This window comes from Corvus kubaryi, unplaced genomic scaffold (assembly GCF_017639235.1).
Source record: "Corvus kubaryi isolate FWS band 111438036 unplaced genomic scaffold, C.kubaryi_AGA036_p1.0 37392, whole genome shotgun sequence".
Classification (NCBI taxonomy): Eukaryota; Metazoa; Chordata; class Aves; order Passeriformes; family Corvidae; genus Corvus; species Corvus kubaryi.
The window spans coordinates 6,071,636-6,094,385 of NW_024581131.1; the positions used below are offsets into that span (position 1 = coordinate 6,071,636).

General features: G+C 39.2%; 1 protein-coding gene across 3 annotated transcripts in view; it reads left to right on the forward strand.

Annotated features, from left to right (window-relative positions):
* The first annotated feature begins 63 nt into the window (after positions 1-63).
* The window catches only part of LOC121669379 (toll interacting protein), a 25,184-nt gene continuing 2,497 nt past the window's right edge, over positions 64-22,750 (forward strand). The window contains exons 1-7 of one of the 3 annotated variants that reach the window (XM_042038178.1): positions 64-313; positions 6,853-7,002; positions 8,966-9,148; positions 10,214-10,366; positions 12,355-12,445; positions 16,230-16,250; positions 21,841-22,750. The exon at positions 21,841-22,750 is cut by the window's right edge and continues 2,497 nt beyond it. In XM_042038178.1, coding sequence (XP_041894112.1) covers positions 281-313; positions 6,853-7,002; positions 8,966-9,148; positions 10,214-10,366; positions 12,355-12,445; positions 16,230-16,250; positions 21,841-22,055 — 846 coding nt within the window. In that variant the 5' untranslated portion in view covers positions 64-280 and the 3' untranslated portion in view covers positions 22,056-22,750. Of the gene's footprint in view, positions 314-878; positions 899-6,852; positions 7,003-8,965; positions 9,149-10,213; positions 10,367-12,354; positions 12,446-16,229; positions 16,251-21,840 lie in introns of those variants that run through there. The other 2 variants (XM_042038182.1, XM_042038181.1) reach the window with 2 other exon arrangements.

The window sequence follows — 22,750 nt, forward strand, 5'->3', positions numbered from 1 at the left end:
ACCGGCAGCGCCGCGCTCCCTGCGGCGGCCGCAGAGCGGGACAGCGCATGCGCGGGACGGCTCCCCGCCCCTCGCGGTACGTGAAGAGGCGCGTGCGCAAGAGGGCGCCGCTGCGCTGCCCCGGGGGCGGGGCCGGGCGGGTCAGGTGACGCGGGGCTCGCGCTGAGTGACGGGCGGCGGGACCGGGATCTCGGTTGGGAGCGGCGTCGGCGGCCTGGCGGGGCGGGAGGAGGACGGGGAGGAGGAGGAAGGGTCGCGGCCCCGGCCCCGGCGAGGCGCCATGGCGACCACCGTCACCACCCAGCGGGGCCCGGTGAGTGCTGTGGACGCGGCCCCGCCGCCGGGCCCGCTCAGGGGTATCTCCTGTTACCGCTCGCCGTGCTGGGCGGGTGAGGCCCGTCTTGGAGACCCAGATGGGCCCGCCCGGCCTCTGCCAGGGCCCCTGTGGGAGGGAGACTCCGCGTCTCCCACCCTGCCGCAGCTCCGGTCGCGCTGGAGGCGGGAGAAGAAAAGCCCTCTCATCTTCTCTAGGCTGCCGGGGTGCGGGGGAGGGAAGTCTGCCTCGTCTCCCGGTTCCAAAGCCTGCGAAGAGGCTTTGGGGAAGGGGAGGGGAAAATCCCTCCTAACTGCGCGGAGTCCTTGAGGCGGCTGTCCTGCCCGTTCTTTGTCCAGAGGCCTTTCCAAGGAGGGAACGACTTACACTGAACCGGAGATAAACCGCTTTCCCTTGGAAGCAGAGCGTAGCTCCCTGTGCTCGCGGCTCGGCGGGGCACGGTCGGGCCGCTGTCCCTGGAGCTGCCGCCTGAAAGCTGGAACGACGCATCCAGTGTACGATGTAGGCGTGCGTGTTGGACGGGAGCTGAGCCGTCGTAAAACTAATTTACCAGCCTTCTGGGAGGTAGTGCTGACAGTTTATTGGGAATATGTTAGTGTCTGGTTTTGCCCAGGGTTAGTCGTACCTCACATCGGGGTGTCCTACATGTGTGGTGTTACAACATTAGCTTTCGGCAGATACGCTGTTCCTTTCTGTTCCTCCTCTCTGAAAGGATCTAGTAGTCATTGACAGTATGATACTGCTTTTGGTGAAACGAGGGTTTTTTAAAAAAACAATAAATTTGCACTGCTGTACTTTTTTATGTAGAAACAGCTACTCTTTTTTTTTTTTTATCTATGCAGTCTTGTAGAAAGAACAGCAAGGTGAATTACTGCTAATCTTGAAAAATTGTACTGCTGTCAGTTATCTTATGACAGTAATATGATATGGTCATCAATTTTATTCATTAAAGTGCCTTATTTGTCTTTATCATAACTGCCTAGTCTTCCTTGAATATTTTAAAGGAGCTACATCTCACCCTTAGAATGTTACTCTTCTAGATGTCTTGTTCTAGAATTTCCCAGGTACTCCTGTATAATCTCTTTGCAATCTTTTGTTTCCTAAACTTGATTGAAGCCTGACCAGTGGAAAGGCATATGATGATTTATCTAATGCAAGTTTAGGTTTCTGGGCCTCAGGTTTTGGGGGTTTTTTTTAATATGTTCCTAGTGTTGTTGTACATGCTTTTCTTCCTTACCCACTTTAGAGATTTAAATGTTTTCAAATGAATGAAATATGCAATTATGCATATTAAGCAGCCATTCACAGCTGGGGGTGTTGATATGGTACATGCCAGCCTTTCTTAATTCTCTCCAGGCAGGAAGATAGAATTCTACTTGTTTCCATATATGCAACTGCATTGCAAATGAATAGCCACTAAATGGTGCTAAAGGATTGGGAACCACTTTTTTCTGTATTGCTGGAGAGAACAGTTCAGTCTTTCTGTTTGAACAAGCAGTAAAATATTCAAGGTTGTTTCATGTGGGTAAGAAAATAAAGTGGGCTGTTGCCAGTCTTATACCTGCATTTTCTGGTTTGTGATGCTGCTTACTTGGCGCGCAGTTAAAAGTTCTGATTGCTATTTAGTTTTCTAGATGAAACAGAATTCATCCTGTCTGTTACTGTAAATACTCTGCTAGAACGTAGATATCTCTGGCCCTTTTCAGGATGTTATGGAATTAGCATATTTTCACGTTTTGTAACCTGTTGTGAGCAAAACAGCTTTTTAAATCTAAACTGTAGCTGAATATGTAAGGGCTGCTAAGTAATATCTTTTACAAGTGAGAGTATTAATAAATAGTTTGACCAGGCTTTAGATTAAGACTGAGCCACCAAAACTTTGTGGTTCCTTAGCTAGTGAATCATACCCAAAATTACTCTCCATGGTTATCCACCATGCTGGCAAATATGTCAGGTCCTTCAAAATTACATCAAGCACCAACTGCATAGATTTCTGCTCCTAATTTTCCTAATAATCACTACTCTGATGAGTAATGACTCTGATGAGTTTTTTCTTGAGACTCTTCAAAACTTTTTATGGGCCCTTGTCAAAAGTTCCTTTCCCGCTTTCTTGTAGGCTCCTTCAGGGACTGGGAGGTGCTCTGTGGTCTCGCCGGAGGCTTCACTTCTCCAGGCGTAGACACAGATGTCATATGGATACTCATTCTGTCTTTAATTTTTAACTCGTATTTGTATACCATAGTTCGTGCCATACTTTGCAGGTATTTTTAACCCTTTCTTTTTTCCTGTGAGATCTGCTCCATTTCAGTTCAACAATTGAGATCTCCTTTCTTTTTGTGTTGCACCTCAGAAGAGAACCTGGGTCTGTTTCTTAATGACTTGCTCACAGAGACCAGAAAGCTGCTACAAGGTGCATTCTAACTTTCTTCTATTCTAAGCAAATCCTCAGCCTGTCCTCACAAGTGCTTCAGCCCTTTTCATGGGCCTTCTTGGTGGGTCTTTGCTGGGCTCCCTGAAGTTCATCATTTTTTGTGTACTGTTGGGCCCCAAACCATCGCAGTGTTCCAGGTGTGGTCCAGCAGTTGTTTCCTTTCCTCAGCCCACTGGCTGGATTCTTGTTGATCCAGTGTAGTCTTCTGTTAGGATTCATTGCTGCAAGAGTCCTCTGCTCATCCATGTTTTGCTTGCCCTCCACCTCTGTAGAGATACAGGCAGTCCTGCCAGTTGTTCTCCAGTCTGTTCTGGTGCCAGGGATTTTTCTGGCCAAAGTACAGGTCTTTGTGCTTGTTGAAATTCATGAGATTCCTGCCAGTGAATTCTTCTGTCTCTCCGGTTGGTACTGCTGTCAATTATACCAGTCATTTCTCTCAAAATTTAATGTCATCCTCAAAACTGGTAAGGATACCTTCTGTCTTCGCCTTTGGTTACTGAGGAAAAATATTAGACACATAAGTTAGTTTCAGTACAGACCTCTGAACAGCTTTACTTTTAACCAACCTTCAGTGTCGTTAACCACTGAATTTCAGCTTCTGAGCTCAGTGCCTCAGCCAGCTTTTTATCCATGCAGTAGTCCACCCAATTCAGATTGTAATGATCCAGCTTTGATACCTTCTGCACTTTCCTTAGTCATACATTCTTGTATTGGAGAAGGCAGATGGCTCATCAGCTTTTTATTCTTTTAAAGCCTTGGTAAAGACTGGCTATTCCTAGTCCCCATTTGGTTTTTTTCCTTCATGTGTCAAGGAATGTCTTCCAGAAGCACTTGCTCCATTAATTTCTTAGTGACTGAGGTGAAGCTGACCTTCCTGTGGTTCCTCAGGTCATCCTTCTTGCCCTTTGGAAAGATGGGTATGAGATTTGTCTTTCTCCTGTTATAGGGGAGTTCCTCTAATCTCCATGACCTTTCAAAGGTGTTAGAGAGCAGCCTTGAACAAATATCAGCGTTTTCAGGACCTCTGGATGCTTCCTATCTGGTACCAATTTTTTCTTCAGGGTGCAAAACATAGAATAATAGTTCAAAATTCTGTCTCATTCACTTTTTCTTTCCTAAAGACAGTAAAACTATTTAAAGGAGAATAGTAAGAACTTTTTTGAGTAGTTAGGTGTTTAAAGCTCTTTGATGTTTTGAAGAAGTTTCATGTTAGACTTCCTTGGTAATTGCTAGTGTGGAAACCTTAATTATGGTTCCCTGAGTGTCGGGGTAAATGTTTCTGTAACTTGGGGCATTTGTGGCTGTCCTTGGCTCTGTATCCCTTTCCCTCCTTTACACAGGTGCCAGAACTTGCAGGACCAGTGAGTTAAGCGTTCTGACCACTTCCCTCCCATTCCCTTTACCCCCAACCCTCGTTTCACTTTCTTCTGATCAGGCCTCTACACTGACCCACTTTACAACTCTCTGGCACCATTTCATGTTGCATAAGAAACAGGAAGGTGAGACCGAGACAGCCCCATCCTCAGTTACATCAAATAGCTGTAGAACATCACACCACATTCAGTTTCAAGAAGCTGAGATGCAGTTTTTATACCTGCAGTTCTCTGCTTTGAAGATCCACAAAACTACCTCTTAGGTGGTTGTAGCAGATGGGAAGGGCAATATTCTGTTTATAGATAATCCATATTTTTGATAAGCAATGCTGTCAATAAAGTTTATTAGGAAGTGATTATAAGACAGTCTTATTTTTTAATGACTGCCTGGTCAACATTTGTCTTCTGAATTGTGTCTGTCCTATCCCTGTCCTGTTCCTAAATGGAATTAATTTTTTGTTCTGCAGCTAGTGACAGAACACGCTTGAATGTCACATTCTTTCTGAAGTGCTCTTATAGTAGAGGGAAGTGCATTTGTTTCAAAGTGGTTGTGGAGTAGGATCAGTGACACAAGCTTGTCGTATATGTTCTCCTTGCTGTTAAAATAAAGACTGTGGTTGAATTCTGGTTACATAACTTTGTATTTTTAATTCAGGTTGGGAGGTGGCAATTATGTGCCTGCTTTTGAATGTTTTGAGGAAGATGTAAATTGACCTGTTTTCTTTGCAGATAAAAAGATTGAATGATACTGATTTGTCTCCATCAATGTGGAATCAGCTGATAATTGGCTTAAGAACATACTGAGTAGTGTATTTCCTTCAATAAGCACCTCTCCTAGATATTTTACAGGCTATATCACCAGGACTTGTGAACCAAATATTAGTCAGAGCTGAACGCAGAAGATGAGTGTGTCCTGTTACTCACTCTTCCCTTTTGGAGGGGTTTACCACTCAGATCTTTTGAGAACTTAGTAAATACTGGATGGTTTTAGCTTCTATGTATGTCAGTTTTGTAGTTCTAGGATAAGAATGTGGCTTTGTGTGAGGTAACTGAATAACCTAGAATCAGCTTAGCTGCTGTAAGAAAACTTTGGTCTCCTTTATGGACTTCTTCCCCTTTGGACTTCAGTACAGAGACTAGTTTGTTTATTTATTTTGGAGCAGATATTGGCTAATTGATATGAAATAAAATTTAAAAAGCGAAAGCTGTTATTAGACTTCTGTTGTGATTGGCTTAAGTTTTCCAATATCCATGTGAAGATGGTGGAGACAAAAGAGGCTATCCTGTTTTCTGGGAGTTTGACAGAGGGAGCTTGCATAATATGGAAATGGGATTTCAGGGGTGCAGCCATCAGTTCTGACTTTGGGAAATGTTTATGGTATCTATTCCTAGAGATGCTAATAATACCAGATTTTAAACTCTCTGGAGGACCAGGGTTGGAGGGGGACCTGCTGTGTTGTAAATGCCATTTCCTTGCTAATTCTGGGGCCATTTCAAATCTTGCCTAAATGGATTATGTTTTATTTTAAAATGATGCATATTCCAGTGAGAAGGCTATTACAACACCATGTCTCATTGCCAGCCAAACTTAAATAAGCTTTCTTTTATTATTAACTTCTAGCTTAGTTTTCTCCCTCTCTGCCCCTGTTTTTTCTTCCCACTTCTTAAAACTTCAGCTTCTTAGGTTTTTAATTGTAAAATTTTAAGGTGCGTGTAAGCAAAACTAATTCCCTTTTTATTCTGCTTCCCAATAGCCCAGCAGCAGGCATTCAGTGCTTCCTCCTGAACTTTTCAGATAAACTTCCTTTCTGGCATGTGACACCTACTGTTGCTAGGATCCTGAAGCTCTCAGATAATCATACAAAATAGTCATACATGTGATTTGGCAAGAGCTGCAATTTCTGTCTCCAAGATGCAATCTTGACATGCAAATGCTGTCTAATCTTGAAAAGCTATGTCCTTAAGGCCTGTTAACATCTTAAATTATGTTCTGTAGGCATGCATCTGCCAGATACATGATTGAGTAATCTTGCTTGGGATTGCAACATGAGAAATTGCATTGTCTTTTGTCTTGATGAGGTAGACAGTTCTGTATTAAATACATAAACCACTCTATAGACAGCAGAACTGGGGTACATTAACATAACAGAACAAAGCATTCTGGGGGAAGCTTTTCAGTCACCGTAAGCTGGAATGGAACCTAGGACTTATCCCACCATAGGGCTCCTTTCGTTCCTTGTCCAGCGGGCCCACCAGCCTCCACAGAAATCCTGGTTTACAGTCTGTCTTGAGGGTGACTGTGGAAGTGACCTTTCAGATGAAAATGCTGCGCTGTGTCTTGGCACAGGAATGATTGGATACAGCGTGGGTGATGAATAAGTGAAAGAGCTGGATGCCATCAGATACCATACGTGAATGTGATTTAAAACTTAGTGGTTCTGACTTTTGTATGGACTACTTAAATGTTTAGTTGCAGAGCAGCTTTGGCTCTCTGTCGTACTTCTTTTCAGAGGCTTATGTTGGAAATAAGTGTTTTGAAAAGGAGAACATTTGCTACATGAGTTGGCGATTTTGTCATGTAATTAGTTCTTTGTTCATGCTGTCAAAACAAGACTAAATTCTCCTTAATTTGTTACACTTTGATTTATAGTCATCTCTTTCTCATTATTAAAGTTTAAAGGTTTTTTTTTTTTTTCCTCTCTTTCTTTTTTAAGGTATTTGTTGGTGAGCTGCCTCAAGATTTTCTTCGCATTACCCCAACCCAGCAGCAACAGCAAATCCAGCTGGATGCCCAGGCAGCTCAGCAGCTACAGTATGGAGGAGCAATGGGTACAGTAGGAAGACTCAGCATAACCGTAGTACAGGTATAAATGATGCCATCTTTGTACAATTAAGTAATTTTAAATAATTAATGTAAAATTTTTAATTGGTGGACACAAAAAGATTCTATGTTGGAATTTGAATTACTAAATTACTTGTAAAAGGGGAGTAAGTAATTCTTAAAGATTTTATAGCTTCATTTTCCTGTACATCAGCATTTTGTCCAGTTTCATGTTTCATCACTGCCTGGTGCAGCAATTTCCTGTAAACCTTGCTATTGTAGCACATAATCAAATAAACTTGTGGGGTTTTTTGCAGTGAACAGGTTTCTTTGAAAACTTCTATTCAGGGGCTTCCTGTAGTTCCTGTACTTAATATTGGAAGACATTAGTAATTCTGAGAATATTATAGGGAATTGCAGTTCCCTTATGTATTTTTCCACATCCTTCTCCTCAAAGCTGTTCTCCAGCCAGTTGGTCCAAAGTCCTATTGTCATATATATTGTTTTTCCTTTGTTGAACTTCGAGATTCCTGTCTGCACACTTCTCTTAGCCTGTCAGGGTCCTTCTGAATGGTAGTACAACAGACAGGAGATAGTCTTCTCTACCTATTTAGGAATTGGTGCAGGAATGCTATGGAATCTTGGCTGCCTATTGAGATGTAGCATTCTGGATAGGAGACTTGCCATGGTATAGTTAACCAACAGAAGATGAAGATCTGGTTGAAGTGTTCTGTATTTAAATATGTGTTGATAAAGCATATCAAACAGCATCCCTTAATTCTGTTACTAATAAACTGATGGAAGATCAGAAAAAGTTTCTGAGGAGATAATTTGTTGCTTTTTTTTCATGCAGATATATTGGGGTGGTGGTGAATTTGTCCAAGCACAGCTGATTATCGCCTTTCTTTTGGTGAAGTTTTTGATAAACTGTCTAATCCCACAATTCCAGAGTATAGTGAGTGCTTAATTTGGATGCCTGCTTTCTTACTTTTAAGTCCACATTTGCAAGAAACAGTTTGAGACCTTTCTCACCAGCTCTATGTATGAATTGATGAACCCGCATGTTCCCTGAAGGAGAAAAGGGCTTTCCAAGCCTGAGGTGCAGCCTTTGTGATAAATGTTACACAGTGCACTGCTTCAACTGTTGGGAATTCTGTAAACATGCTGTAGGTGAGAAATGCCCTGGGGCACCATAGTTTGTCATTTGTCTTACTATAATAAGAGCTATGGGCTGCTTACAGGTCAAAGGAACAGCACATCCAAAAAGCCCAACTTCTGCATGAGCACAGCTGTGTAGCAATGTTCAGTGTCATGTTCAGGACTGTCATCACCTTATTTTGTTCTAGTCTTCTGATGTTATAGCAAAAGTATGTTGGGTCTCTTCTGATTCTATACAGCATGTGTTTTTATAGTAGTGTTAGGACTTAAGTTGTCCCCTGAATTAACTGCTAGTAAATGCACAGGCTGAAATAAGTGGTTAATCACGTAGAAACATACCATCTACTATTACTAGTTTACCTCAATTGAACTGCTTTTGCAGGTTATGCTTTTGGATTGTGTGATATTCGTGAAGGTACTGCACTTCTGTATTTCATCCTATGAAAGAACTTAAGTGAAAGAGGACAGTCTACCTATGACATTATACTTGTGATTGTATGTTGGGGATCAGATACCCAGGGAAAAATTGAACTTGTTACAGTGTTCTTGTAATCATGTATCTTGTGCTTTGGTATGAAGTAATTTATTTTAACTACAGTGAAGATGTGTATTTTCTACAATAAACGGGTTAAAAAGATGTTCCTTTTTCAAGGTCTCCCAGACATTTAACGATATTACTGGTTTATGTTTTAATGCTGTTTTTCTTTATTTTTTTTCCTCTTTCCTCTCTGTCACAGAATTTAATCTAGTCGTTTGTTCAATATTTGGTTCTTACTGTGAACTAATAGTAATTAACTTCTCAAATTAATGTCAATATTATGCACTTCCTGGGTTTCTTTTCTTTTCAGGCCAAACTGGCAAAGAATTACGGAATGACGCGCATGGATCCGTATTGTCGAATACGGCTGGGATACGCTGTGTACGAAACTCCAACAGCACATAATGGAGCCAAGAACCCCCGCTGGAACAAAGTTATTCAGTGCACTGTTCCACCGGGTGTGGACTCCTTTTATCTAGAGATATTTGATGAGGTTAGAACTGCTCTATATTTTTTCTACCCCTCCCCATCTCCTGTTTGGACTGAGGTTTAGGTGAAACCTTGCAAAAAAGGATTGAGTTAGCACAGGCAGTTCCTTAGCCATGTTCTCTGGGAGATGACAAAAATTTTTCAGAATTCCAAAAGCAGCAATGCATAAAGCTTTATTCTTCTCCAAGAATGTCAGAACTGTTACTTGTCCTTTGATAGCTGATAAAGGGGCATTAGCAGGCTTGCCTTCAAAGAAAGAGAAGCAAAAGATATCTGAGTGCTATTTAAGCTCCTCTTGGCTATCAAAATGTCCTGTAGCCTTATATCCTTCACTGTCCCTATGAAAAATAGCCTGTTGTACAATGCTGTTTTGCTTGAAAATTCTTCAGTGCTGTTCTAACCTAGGAAGAACTTGGAAGCTTTCCCAAGCTTGGAATTCCTGAGAATAAAACTGTCAAATACAGACTATGTGTAGTCCCTAGGATTTATTAGGCAAAACTAAGAGGCTACAGCCTAGGCTAAAGTTATGGTTTGCTTTTTTTTTTTCTGCCTCTCTCACTGTGTGTAGTAAAGCATGACAGTACAGCAGCTGTGTGGTCATTACACAAGTGAGGCTTTTGGATGCTGCTTTGTGGGCTTAGTTAATTGGTTCAAGTGTCTGTTTCATTGCTGTAACGGGGGCAGATCAGTACTTCTATCTGCTGGAGTTCACAGCCTATCATAGTAAACAGAAGCTGTTTACGTTCATGTAATGGCCTCTGATATGATGTCATGTGATTCACACAGCCGATGATGATGATAGGATGCTGTATTTCTAGAGCATTCTGCTTCAGGTTTTCAATTTCTTGTTATTAAATATCTGCAGTCAATCTATAGTCCCACTTAGTGTCCTTCATCCTTGTTGGAAAGCAGATGGCCAAAATATTTATTGACACTTTAGTAGTTTAAAAGGGAATAAAATTAACAAAGTTTAATAGCATAAAACTGAAGTGTTAGTCAAGGATAATTTTAAGTTTGGGTTTTTTTCCAGGACACTTAATTTGGTAATATTTTTCAAATTATATTTCAGAGAGCCTTTTCAATGGATGACCGCATTGCTTGGACACACATTACAATTCCTGAGTCTCTGAAACAAGGAAATGTGGAGGATGAATGGTATAGCTTGAGTGGAAGGCAAGGTGATGACAAGGAAGGAATGATTAATCTGGTTATGTCATACACGGTAAGCCGAGTTTGGGATGGGAAGGGAGAAAAGGTTCTTAAGTAGTGGGAGGGAGATATTTTAGACTGAAGTAGATCTGTTGTACCATACTGGGTGTTTGTGTGTATTGACATTTAAAATAATTATACCTAACTTTGGGAATAGCAGTCAAAAATACTTGTAAAGGCAATAAATACTTTGTGGTGAGGTGGAAAATGGGTATTTATCTTGTTTTGCATTACAAAAATTCAGCTTATTCCTGTTGTTGAGGTACACACTGAGAGCAGGTAGTGGGTGTGCAGCTGCAGTGGGAGCTGCAGGTTGTGCACTGGGTGGAAGACATGGTGGGAGCCCCAGGAAAGGGACCACGACCTATTGCTGACCCTTTGCACCACAAAGGGCAGAGAGAGGGACCTGTGGCACGGGCCAGGTGACCGGGGACTTGGACACAGCAGGAGCTGAGGACTCAGCAGGGAGACCCCAGACTGTCTAGGTGCAGGGACTGTGAGGGTATAAAAGCCCAGGGATTCCTTTGTTGAGGGTCTGTCCCTAAAGGCACCAGCTCGAGCTGTTTCTGCATTACTGCACCATGATTAAATTGTTTTAAGGATCCAGACATCTGAGACTCTGCCGTGGGAAACCCAGGGTTGGGCTGGTAAGGAAACCCTGTCTGACTGTGTGAGTGTGGGGTGTGCAGGGAACCAAGAGGGGCACCTGTGGGGCACTGGAGCCACCCACTGCAAAGGGGTCTTGGTCTCAGTAGTTACAGACTGGAGCGGCTGCAAGAGTGGCTTCTGGATGGTCAGACAGGAAAGTTTCCTTAACACTGTGCTACTACACGTATAAAAAAGAAATCCGCAGCCAAATGGTCCATTGTCATTCCTAATTTGATAATAATAATTTTTAAAAAGCTTTGTGGACTCTAATCTTTAAAAATTCATGTCAGTTTAAAAGCAAAGTAACATAAACTCTTCTCTGTCTTAAGTGTTTCTTGGGCAGTTTGAGTGCTCTTTCAAATGACATCTGTGGTGGGAGCACACTGCCGTGCTGCCTGTGCCGCTGCGGCGCGGACCAACGCTCGCCGGTGCTGCCCAGTCACGCTGCGTGCGGCCCTGCCACAGACATTGTTTTTCATTTCCATTCTTGTTCATTTGGTGCTACTGGTCATGAACTGCAGACTTATGCTGGTTTGTTTAGCAGCTCCTGGAGTGTTCTCATCTGTCACCTTTGTTTCAAGTAGCTGTTGGCTAACGTGTAGCACGTGCAGGCCTGAATGCTTCCTACTGCACTTGTACATCATCAGAAGTTCCAAGCTGCTGTTGAGTGAACAGATGTTCCCTGCTCTTTAAAATTCACATTCTGCCCCAGATCTGAACAGTTGTTCCACTACCCCAGGGAGAAAAGAGTTTATAATTAACCTTGAAAACTGTCACTCTCTGGATGTACTGTACATAATAGTCAATATTTTCAAGGATCAAACTGAACTGAAATATAACTGAAGTTATTGTGGTAGTAAAAGGGAATGGAGTTAATTTGATATTTTGTTTAAAGCACTGGTTTACTTGAAAAAATAATTTATTTAAACTAAAATTTGCTTTGAGGAGCAGTGTACTGCTTTTAAAAGTGAAAAATAAGAATAAAATTCAGGTTTTGTCTAATATTTAATTTATGGTGAGTGTGTTGTATATTCATTTCACAGGACTAAGGCATGAAAGATGATTAAACCTGTATTTTAAAATAATTCACTTCAATAACAACACTTCACTCTTGCGAAAGGCTAGTTAGACATGTGTTTTTATTGATTCACAGGCAAATTAATTGTCATTTGAAAGATGGTAGTTCAGTTAGTTTGCCAGGGATTTTGTTTACTATAGATTAGCACTCAGCATAGTCATATTGTACTACTGAACATGGATTTGCAATGTAATGACTTGTTTGCAAACATTTTTAATTCCTGGCATTTTTTTGCTGTTTCCTGAGTTGTTCTAATCTGTGCTTTTTCTGTCAAGTCTTTGCCAGCTGCCATGATGATGCAGCCCCAGCCAGTGGTTCTGATGCCCACTGTATATCAGCAAGGAGTTGGATATGTGCCTATAGCAGGTATGTTTTCTCTCCTTGAAGACTTTAAAACTTCCAGATGAAGGGTTTTGCAGAAATAAATACCAAATTACTCCTCTTTTTGCAGAATGTAAAGGAAGCTTTAAATGATTTTTCCTTAACCACTTTTTCCATGACATATTTTTATGAGAAGAGGGAACAAATTAAGTGCAGGTCTGTCTTCAGTCTTGCACCCTGGAGCTACATGAGTTTTAATAAATGGATTAAAATGTCTATCAAGTTGTGAAGGCTTCTCTTTCTGAGTATTTATTTTAGACTTTGATCACGTCCCTGAATTGCTGTCGAGCAGGCTGCACTCTTAATGTGTGCTTACTTAAATGGTGGCAAGTCGAGTGTGAAGCTCTTTGCACTTGAGAAAGTGCCCCAAATGAATTGTGCTGTTGGACCTGCAGCTTCCATAGCCCATAACAGGATTAATTTTTCTGTGGTCTTTGAAGATGCTTTGTTGGAAAGAAACATGCTACACAGCATGTGAAGTATTCACAGCTCAGTGAATTAAAAATGTTAGGGAGCTCTGAGATAGCTCTTTTTGATATGTTTACATAACTACAGCAGCTGTTGTCAGTGCTTTTTAGTTGGTTCAAAGAGAGATTTGACTTGTAGAGAAAGATGTGTTAACTTAGGTTTTGTAATTTTTCTGTCAGAGATGAAAATTTTAAAGTATGTAAATAAGCTTGAATTTGTCCTACTTGGGGAACTGATAAATCAATTTCAGTTGAGTTTGTTTCACATACAGCTCCCAGTTTGTTGTATGGATATTTATTCAGTAATAGGTGTACTTTTAGGGAAAATAAGAGATAAATTTGCATATTTTTAACTTCTTTGTGTGCAAGTGTATGAATGAAAGAGTGTGTGGGACAGAATTGCAGTGCTAAGGGATGACACAACAGATACATATATTTTCTTTTTCTTTTGTAAGACTAGGAGATGATTGAATTTAAAATGACTAGGGAATGATTGAATTTAAAATTCCACTCACTGTAAAAACAAACCTCATCAACAGAAGACTGGATATGTAACTTAGAAATCATACCTCCTGTTTCATTTTTACAGAGTTAAGTTACTGCAAAATACGGAAAAGTTGGGCTGCATGCTGTATTCCCTAATGAAAACATGCGGTTTGCTTCATTTAAAGTGCTTTTTTAATCTCTGTAGCTATCTCTGTAGCTGACCTTGCTAGTGAAGTGCTTTGAACTGGAGTGTACATTCCAAAGGGTGATTCTATTGTGGTAAACCAGACCTTCTGTAGTGAACTTCAGACACAGTCATCTTGTGTATAGTTAAAAGATCTAATAGAAAGTGCTAGCAAATTTCTTTTATAAGAATAAATCAAAATGAGAATATTCATATTACAAAATTTCTGTGCCAGAGTATAAACAGAAGAAATGAAGCGAAGATTAGTTTAATGTAGAATTGAAACTAGACATAGCACTGAACAGATAAAACTGATAGAAGACCTTCAAACGTACTGTTCAAGTACTGGATGTTCGGATCTTGATGCTCTGTAAATTACTTGACAGTATTTTCTACGTGGACAAGTGAAGAAATAAGGGATAATTTGCAAGTGATAGTAATGTCTGACATTTTAGCATCTAAGAATCTGGGGTCTATATGGTGGAGCATTACCCTTGTACCAAGGTCCAGCATGGTTGTTTTAATCGCTGCTATAATACTATTCTGTATTAAAAATTCCTCCTGCACCTGTAACTTGTATTTTTAAAGCATTGCAAAGTTCCACCCCTGGATTTGAACTCTTCTTTTGCTCTGGGAAAGCTCGGGTGTACTTGCCTTGCTCCATAAATGCCAAACTTTTTACAAGCTACCTTTGACCTACATTTGGTATTTTTTAGTCTTTTTAAGTATTATTGTGCTTTGTGTTTGCCGTTCTAGAATTTCTGTGGACATCATGAAAATTTCCCAAAGCACTGTGAGTTCTAAAGCTTTGACTTACTCACTAATCAATGACCCACTCATAATAATTAGATGGATGTTAAGGTTTGGAGTTGCAAAGTCACTTGGCTGCGGAATATTTTTACTGTTGCATACATTTAATGGCTTAATAAAAGTATTTTCAAATTATAAAAGGAAATAATAGTGCATCTTGGAAGACATCTTGGAGTTCTTCAAAATACTTTCTGTATACTGAACTAGTCTGGATAGTCTGAATCTGTCTGGATTGTGTAAACTCTTTCAGAAAGGTGCATGCAAGATGCTGGCCTTCCCTCCACAACTGAACTGTTTTTGTCTTCTGGGCCTACTCTGTTTGCACATTTCCTTTGTAACACTGTACAGCGTTTGCTCTCTTCCTTTTGAGACTTCAAGAAGGGTAATGGTTGAACATCAGTATGCTCCTGCTTTGCCTTGTATTTTTAGTTCAGGTTTTCTACCTGTGCAGCTAAATTAATGTAGTGAGTAAACATATTTTGCTTTTCCTTCTGAAGAGTGGAAGAGCATCATTGAATAGTTTATTATATTTGAAATGGAGGAGATTCTGCTGTAGAAGACTGTCAGAATCAAAGCCTTATCTATGATGGAAATAGAGTGGGTGAACTAAAATGCTTATCCGGACAGTTCAACAGTTATTTGTTAACTGTCCAAAATAACTGTGCTTTAAAGAGAAATGGTTGAGTCAAATTTAGATGTGTAAAAAAGGTCAAGCTGTTTTTCTGTAACAGAAAACTTCTGTTCAAAACTAACCTTCTAATTAACTAGCCTTCTAGTTAATGCTGAAGCAGCTAATTCACACTCTCTCATACAAGCTGAGGTAAACAATAGAAGCAAGCAGTTAGTCACTGTGGTAAGCAAATGAACACAAGTAATGCTCATTTCCTCACATTTGATGGTAGATGGAGCTGTGTTAAGAACAGAAGTGGCTGCGGAATATTCTTGCACCATGGTAATTAATTGCAAAAAATTTTTAATTGAAAACTTCTGATGACAGCACTAGTTGCTACAAGCTATAGCTGCTGTAGTTGATATATCTGTGGATTGGGTATGCAAAAATTAGAACTTTTGAACCCTGCTGTTCTTCTAGAAGCTGAGTTTATCTACCACCTCTTCCTGTTTCTTTTTCTAAAGATTACTTAATTTAAACTGTATAATATTGTGATATACTGGTGTTTGCAGTATCTTCTTGTAGTGAACAGTACCAGAGATAGTGAGCTTAAAAAATGTTAGTTCAATAAGCTTATATTTCTTATAAGCTAAATGTTAATGGGATAAATAGGAAACTTGTTTTTATTCATTTTATAAACTCCCATGTTGAAAGAATGTTAAAAACCTGTGTGTTTCAGGGTCCTGTCAGAGTCGAGAATATCACTTTTCATTGAGGCAGGGTTATGTGTGTATGTGCGTTGTTCCTTCTGATGTCCTTAATGAGAATCATAGGTTAGCTTGTGATGTTACTGGTATTTGTTCAGAAAAGCATGGATGTATGTTGTCCTTTGTGGTCTATAAAATATAATCCTTGCTGCAAACACCTGGTGGCTTACTTACTTCGGCAGCATTTCCTCTGATTGTTACTTCTGCATAAACAAAACATTTAGGAAACTTGTTCAGGGTGCTGAAACAAATTAGTTAAGAGACTGGATCCTAGCAGGATTTAGTTTTTTAATATTAGGTAGTATAAGTTTTGCCCAACTACCTCAGTTTATCCAACTTTCACCTTTGGAAGGTAAATAATTAATATCCTTTAAAAAATAGATTAATATTTCTTTCCCATGTCTTATTCCTTTCCCCTTGTCCCTTCATTTTCACCTGTCTTTAGGGCTTGAGTACTTTGCTCTGGGTAAGTTTCCAAGCTCTTTTCTCACTCCCATCCTCATTGAATCAAGAGTCTTTGCATGAACTCACCTAACTGCTTTATTTGTTACAGCAGGCTGTATCACAAGGTATTGCCACTTGGTTGTCACAGTAGAACAATTTAATGCATCTTCTGGAAATTATTAGAGCCTTTCTAACCTGTTGGAAAGTCTTTAAAGGCATCTGCTCAGCTTCAAGCTATAATGATTAAACTGATTGCTAATAACAGTGTTGATGGCTATAATGTGGTGTTATAATATTCATCTGAAGCTGTTGTATGTCAGTGAGCAATACTAGGTGATAGTATTGGTTTTCTAGAAGAGAAACATTATTCTTGCAGTTGTTCTGCTACTGCAAGATTAGTGGAGGAGCAGGTAATGTCGTGGCTTTGTGTAAACTTGAAAAACTTTGCAGTGACACTAAGACAACCTGCCAATTGCCTTAGTCTTAATTTCCTTAATTATTCTTCAAATAAGCTTTCTTTTTAAAAGGTAACGCTTTTTTCATCAGTGCATATTTTTCATGCACTTCTGTTTTACATCCATGTCAAGCTAAGTACCTGACTAGAACTCTAAAGGTAAATTATGTACAGGAAATCAATTTTCCTTCATTTTAGACTTCCTTTACCGTGACACTTTTGATTTTGAATTGTGCAAAAATGCTGTGACACTGCTATCTTTGATAGAAGCATTGGTCTTCAATCAAATGCATCCAGAAAATTCTAGAATGACTTCTTGTGAGATACGATGTCATTTCTTGATGCCCTGAATTTCAGAAAGATGCTGCAGATAAAACTGTTGTGGTCGTTGCAACATGTTTTGCTTATTCAGAGCAGTGGAATTTTAGCATTTTTCTGATATTTCATACACTTAATTTTTCTAGTAGTTTGCAAAAAAATGAGATGGCATGCCTGTTTTAGTACTGAGTTTTTTCCTGAAGCAAATATCATTAAGAGCTATTGTGTTTTTTAGAAAAGGGTTACCAATTTCTTCATTTAAATGAAAGAATTCATGCTGAGAAGGTTCCTGAGTTTACTCTGAAAGAGTCTATGGATGGGACAGAATGATAGTGAGTTAAGAAATTCAACATAGGGCACTTGACTGAAAAAGTAAATGAAATTACAAGTGTGTAATGCCTTGTATGCAGTTGGAAAAAGTTTACCCTGTTAATTCTGCTTTGATGCTTTCATTGCTGCTTGTAGCAATTGACTTGCTATTGTTTCATGTATTGGAATGTCACTGCTTATGCTAGCATGTTTGCCATTGCCATTTCACTGAATTGGAAAACAGTGCTCCATTCTTCTGATTTATAACACGTACCTAATATCTGAGCGTAATACAGGAATCCACAATTCTACTAGTAGTGGATTCTTACATTGTTTAGTTCCACTTTTTACCTGTCAGGGATACGAAGTTTTTTAGCTTAAAGCAGCTTTTTACTGAACATTGATAATTTTGAAGCTTATTATAATTTTCTCTAATGACTGCATATGTGTGTCTGTTTGCTAAATTTCAGTGCATAATTCTTGAAATTCATGCTTAAGTCTTACTTACTGTTTTGTAAATCAGAAATTATGGATGCTTTCAGCCTGAGTGCGGAAAAACCCAAAGTACTCTTAAATTGGTATTTGTATAACTTGAATGTTGAGTTTCATGAAAAGTAAGCATATATCATGGAGGTATTCATTAGAAATCTGTGATACTAACTTCCATTTGTATACAGTCTAGTTGTAGACAGCATAAACTAAAACTGTAAGAGTTGAGAAAATGGGTTTTGAAAATCCTTGGTGAGAAACAATATAGTCAAGAAATTTCTTGTCTTAAATTGATTATTTATATTGGAAATGCTTTTTGAGTACTGCCTGTGCAGATGTCTGGCTTCATAATTATTTTTGATGAAAGCAGTAAGGAAAACAATGTTCTAGGCTTGATTTTATTTTGGCACTGATAAGACACTGAAACCTTATTGGTAAGATGAAGGATGCTGTGGTACTTGAGAAAAGAGCCTCATGTTTAATTTGCATTAATACTTAAAACTGACCTCCTATAGGGACAGTTCATACACTGTTTAGGCTGATTGTTGGATAATCTTAGGGTGTTGATGACTTAGTAAAAAATATTGGGAAGTTTATGTTAGAAGTAAAATGTAACTTCTGTTGCTCTGTTCTTTCAGGTACTTTGCAACTTTGGTTTTTTTGAGGCCACACATCTTCTTATGCCCCTTTTAAATGCCTAGATTGTTTGTAGGCAGTGTGAGGAATGAGTTGAGGCTTGCTGAAACTCTAGAAGAGGCAGTCCAAAATACTGCTGGGTTATTGGGTGAAGTGTATTTGCTGGGTTGGTGAGGACTGCCCAGTGGTTTGCCTCCAGGATGCACACATGGTCTGATTGGCCGTGTGTTCAAACACACAGTGCCAGACAGAACTCCAGGGACCATGGTCCAAAGGCCATAAAAAGCTGTAGAGCCAAGGTTTAGGGTGTTGCAGAAAAGGTGACAGATACCTGTGGTAGAGGTGGGCTGAAGATGGCTGGGTGGAAACATGGCTCCAGTGTGCAGGTAACAAATTTATGAGATTGTGACTCAGTATGAACCTTTTTGAGATGCAGCCTGTGTGTTAGACTTAAAGCTTCTAGGTTCCTTTTTTTTTTCTTCTAATAAAACTTAAGATGATTAAAAGGGGAATTTTAAAATCAAAATTGGAGAACAGATAAATATGGAGGTGTTTACAAGTCAGTTATGAATCCCTTCAGATAGGACAGGAGGCCAAGTTGAGGAAAGAAATAGAAAAGAGTACATCAGGTAAAATCCTGGGTGCAGTGCATGCAGTCAAACTATATTCAATTACAGTACCTTGTCAGCCAGAGTTGATGTTTAGCTCATCCAGCCTTGAATGCGAATTATAATACAGTATTTTTATGCTGGCAGAAAAAACAAGTCACTGGGATGCTAAAACATTTGTTCAAATTAAAGTGAGTATAGACATTTCTGACTAAATAGTTAGAGTGAAGAAAATCTTGAAGAGACAAGGTAAGTATTGAAACTGCTCTTTGCTCTTTTTTTTTTAGATGTTAGGTCTGAACAGATAACATAATTGCAATATTTTCAATCACATAAGTACTTCAGTCGTCATGCTAAGAAAGATGAGGCTGCAAAGAGGCACTCTTGAAAATGGTATTTGGTTATACATATGCGTTGTTGTTAAGATTTTTGAGCAGTTAGAATTCAGTAGAAGAGAAGCAGTTTCTGATCTACTCCGGAATAATATATGAAAGCTGGTTCTCAAAGAGTCTTATTTTGAAGATATATAATGGTGATGATGCAAATAGTTCATCCTTTGATTAACTTACAGAGAAGTAATTAAGGTCATAGATAGAAAGCAAACAGGTGAACCGAACAGAGTGTGTAAAAGGAGTGTGTAAAAGGAGTTAGATGCTCAAAGAAAATGTATGCCAAAGAAAATGTATGCCAGAGAATCGTAAGAATTGTGAACTAAAACAGTGAAGTAGATTTCTGCCAAAAATTCGTAGGTCTCCCACATATGGGGATGTGAAAGTGTTAAATTATATATCAAATCTAAACTGGTAATGAGGTTGAGTAACAAGGCTTTTGAAGAACAAATGTGTAAAAAGTTGAGAACTATTTATTTTAAAGAAGCAGAAAACCTAGAATCACTTGTGTAATTAAATAATAATACAAGTATGTAAGGTTGTTCAAGAACACCCAGCTGGAATGTGAGACTACAACAGGTGAAGGAAGTCTTGCTTTCAGAGGAGTGGAGGATAGCAAAGTGAAGTTTCTTCTGAAATCATTTCTGAAGTAACCATTTTGTCTATTGTATAGAATGATTAAAACCCAGGAAGACTAGAATGAACTGCTTTAAACCAAACATGTAACTAGCTAAACTTTAGGAGGAAGTGACATGGTTGTGTAGGAAAAGCCTGTATGTTAAAATTTGTAGGTATTTGAGTATGTAAGAAAGAATGGTGTGATCTGTGTATATCACCTCAATTGCATTTGGAAAATGTTATTTGCTAAGCATTCTTTCTATCATATGATATTCTCATACAATAAAGGTAATCTTATTGTTTAATAGCTATTTTGAAAAGCTGATGAACAAATAAAAATAGGTGATTATTCATCTAATGAAAGGAGTTGAATCTGATGCACCTCCTTTGGTGAGGTGCATCAGATTTCTTTAAAAAGTAAGTGAGGGAAGGGGACTAAGACAATTTGTCAAAACAAAAGCTCTTAGTTTTCTAAGTCTCTCTGACTGCTGCAGGTTGCAGAAGGATCTCATTGTAATAAAAGGCAAATAAAATTATGTATTAAGTCTAGTGTTAAAGTATGTATAAAGAATAATCTTAACTAATACATATTTGGTGATAATTTCTCAATTTAGCCATTACTTTGCATGAAGGTCTTTGAATTATTGTAGACTACTCTATAAAAATACCAGGTGAGTAGTCTTTGAAACAATGCATAAAAGAACCGATACTGTAACTTGTTTCTGTCTAGCTGCAGGCAGTTTTCCTTGCCCTACCTTAGAAATTCTACAGGAGAACTGAAGAAGCTAATACATAGAGGAGTGGGACTAAGATAATCAAAGATCTGAAACTACATAGAGAAGAAGTGAAATACACAATTTTCAGAAGTGATAACAAAAGACTATAGATATGTACTATATCTGTTTTCAGTTTTATACTAAGCAAAAGGTAGTGTCTTCAGCAATGGTTCTCTGCTTAATGATAACAGTTATTTCGTGGTGAAAAGGGGATTTTGTCTAGTAATTTCTTTTAACAGGAATAGGAAAACTCATTTTCTAAAACTCTGTAAACTGCCAGCGTTTTATTTTACATGAATATACGAGAAGTTAATGAAAAATGACAGGTCAGATGAACTTTGTCCTTTGGAAGAGAGATGAGCAAAGCAGTGTACGCTCCTATAGGTGTTGCTCTTTTGCCACAGTGCCTTTGCAGGCTGGATGGAACTTCAGCCAGGAAAAACATCTGCTAAAAATTGCTTACTTGTGTGGTCCCGTCTCCTAGTGGACCAAAGTACTTTGCTTTCCTTTGAATGTGCTGGAGATTGCATTCATTGTCTTTCTAAATATCAGCTATGTATATTGCTGATGTAAAACCTTTTTTTTCATCACAACATAAATACATTGGGAACTAAAATAAGAGATGGGGAAAACCAACCATACCTTTCTGTGATGAGCTTAGTGTTTGGTTAGTGTATTTGTGTGAACCTGTTTATGCAAGTTGTACCTGATTTTGAACAGTACCTGTTGCCATACTGTAATTTTTAACTTCTGGAATATAACCTTGGGGAGACAACCTGTTCCAGAAAAACGTTTTCCAGTTGCAACAGTGTAGGTATAATCTCTGCAGTCTTTTTCGTCCTCTGGAGCGCATGTTACAATAAACAAATGCTGATGTTGGTGGGTTGGGACAAGTCATGAGCTACATTCGTCTTCAAAATCACTGGGGTTTTTTGTTGTGGGTTTGTTTGTTTTTTCTTTTCCCCCCTACTCATGTATGTTTTGTGGCTTTTCTTCTTCTGTTTTTAACCTATAGGGATGCCTGCAGTCTGTAATCCAGGCATGGTACCAGTGGCAATACCACCTCCTGCGGTCAACCCTCAGCACCTGTGTAATGAAGAGGACCTGAAATCTATCCAGGACATGTTTCCCAACATGGACAGGGAAGTAATCCGCTCAGTGCTAGAAGCTCAGAGGGGGAACAAGGATGCAGCTATCAACTCCTTACTTCAGATGGCTGAAGAATCATAGATGCCCACTTCCTGTGTAGTCCCCGTCCTTGATGCCACTTATTTTTACTTGCCAAGCCAGGGATTTAGCTAGAGGAAGAATTTCCCAACAGCTTTCTGTTAGTGCATCGCGTGTGACAGATTATATCTCTTTTCTCCTTGGATGTTTGGATCTTTTTCTTTCTTTCTCTGTCTGTACATACTCAGTTTAGCTTATGTCCTACAATAGAGCAGTGAAGCATCTTTACTATCAGCTGTGCCCTGTGTGGCTGTATTCTGATGGGGTGGGGAATAATGCCGCTTTGTTTCTTTCTCTCCCCCTTTTCATAAACTTGCTCTTACAAAGTAACTCTATGCAGTACAGGATTTACTCATGTTTGTTAGATGGGGAAAAAAATCTTTCCGTGGAAGATTTGCTCTTTAAACACAACTGATCTGTTAAAAGTATTTAGGTTTCAGCAAGCAGCCTATTTTTGCCAGAAATTAAAGGAGAAACCCTTTCTTATCCTGTGGTGTTTAGTTATTACTGTGATATATTCACACCTTTTAGATGGAAGATGTTTAATTCAATAAGCTAAATTTCTTAGGTTCTGCTGTTGGTATTTGTAATGGGCATCTTCTATTCAATCTAGTCATTGGGCACCAAAGCAATATATCTTCTGGTGTGCATTTGGGGCTTTGTCCTCCCACATAGTGTTGTTATGTATCTGTAAAATC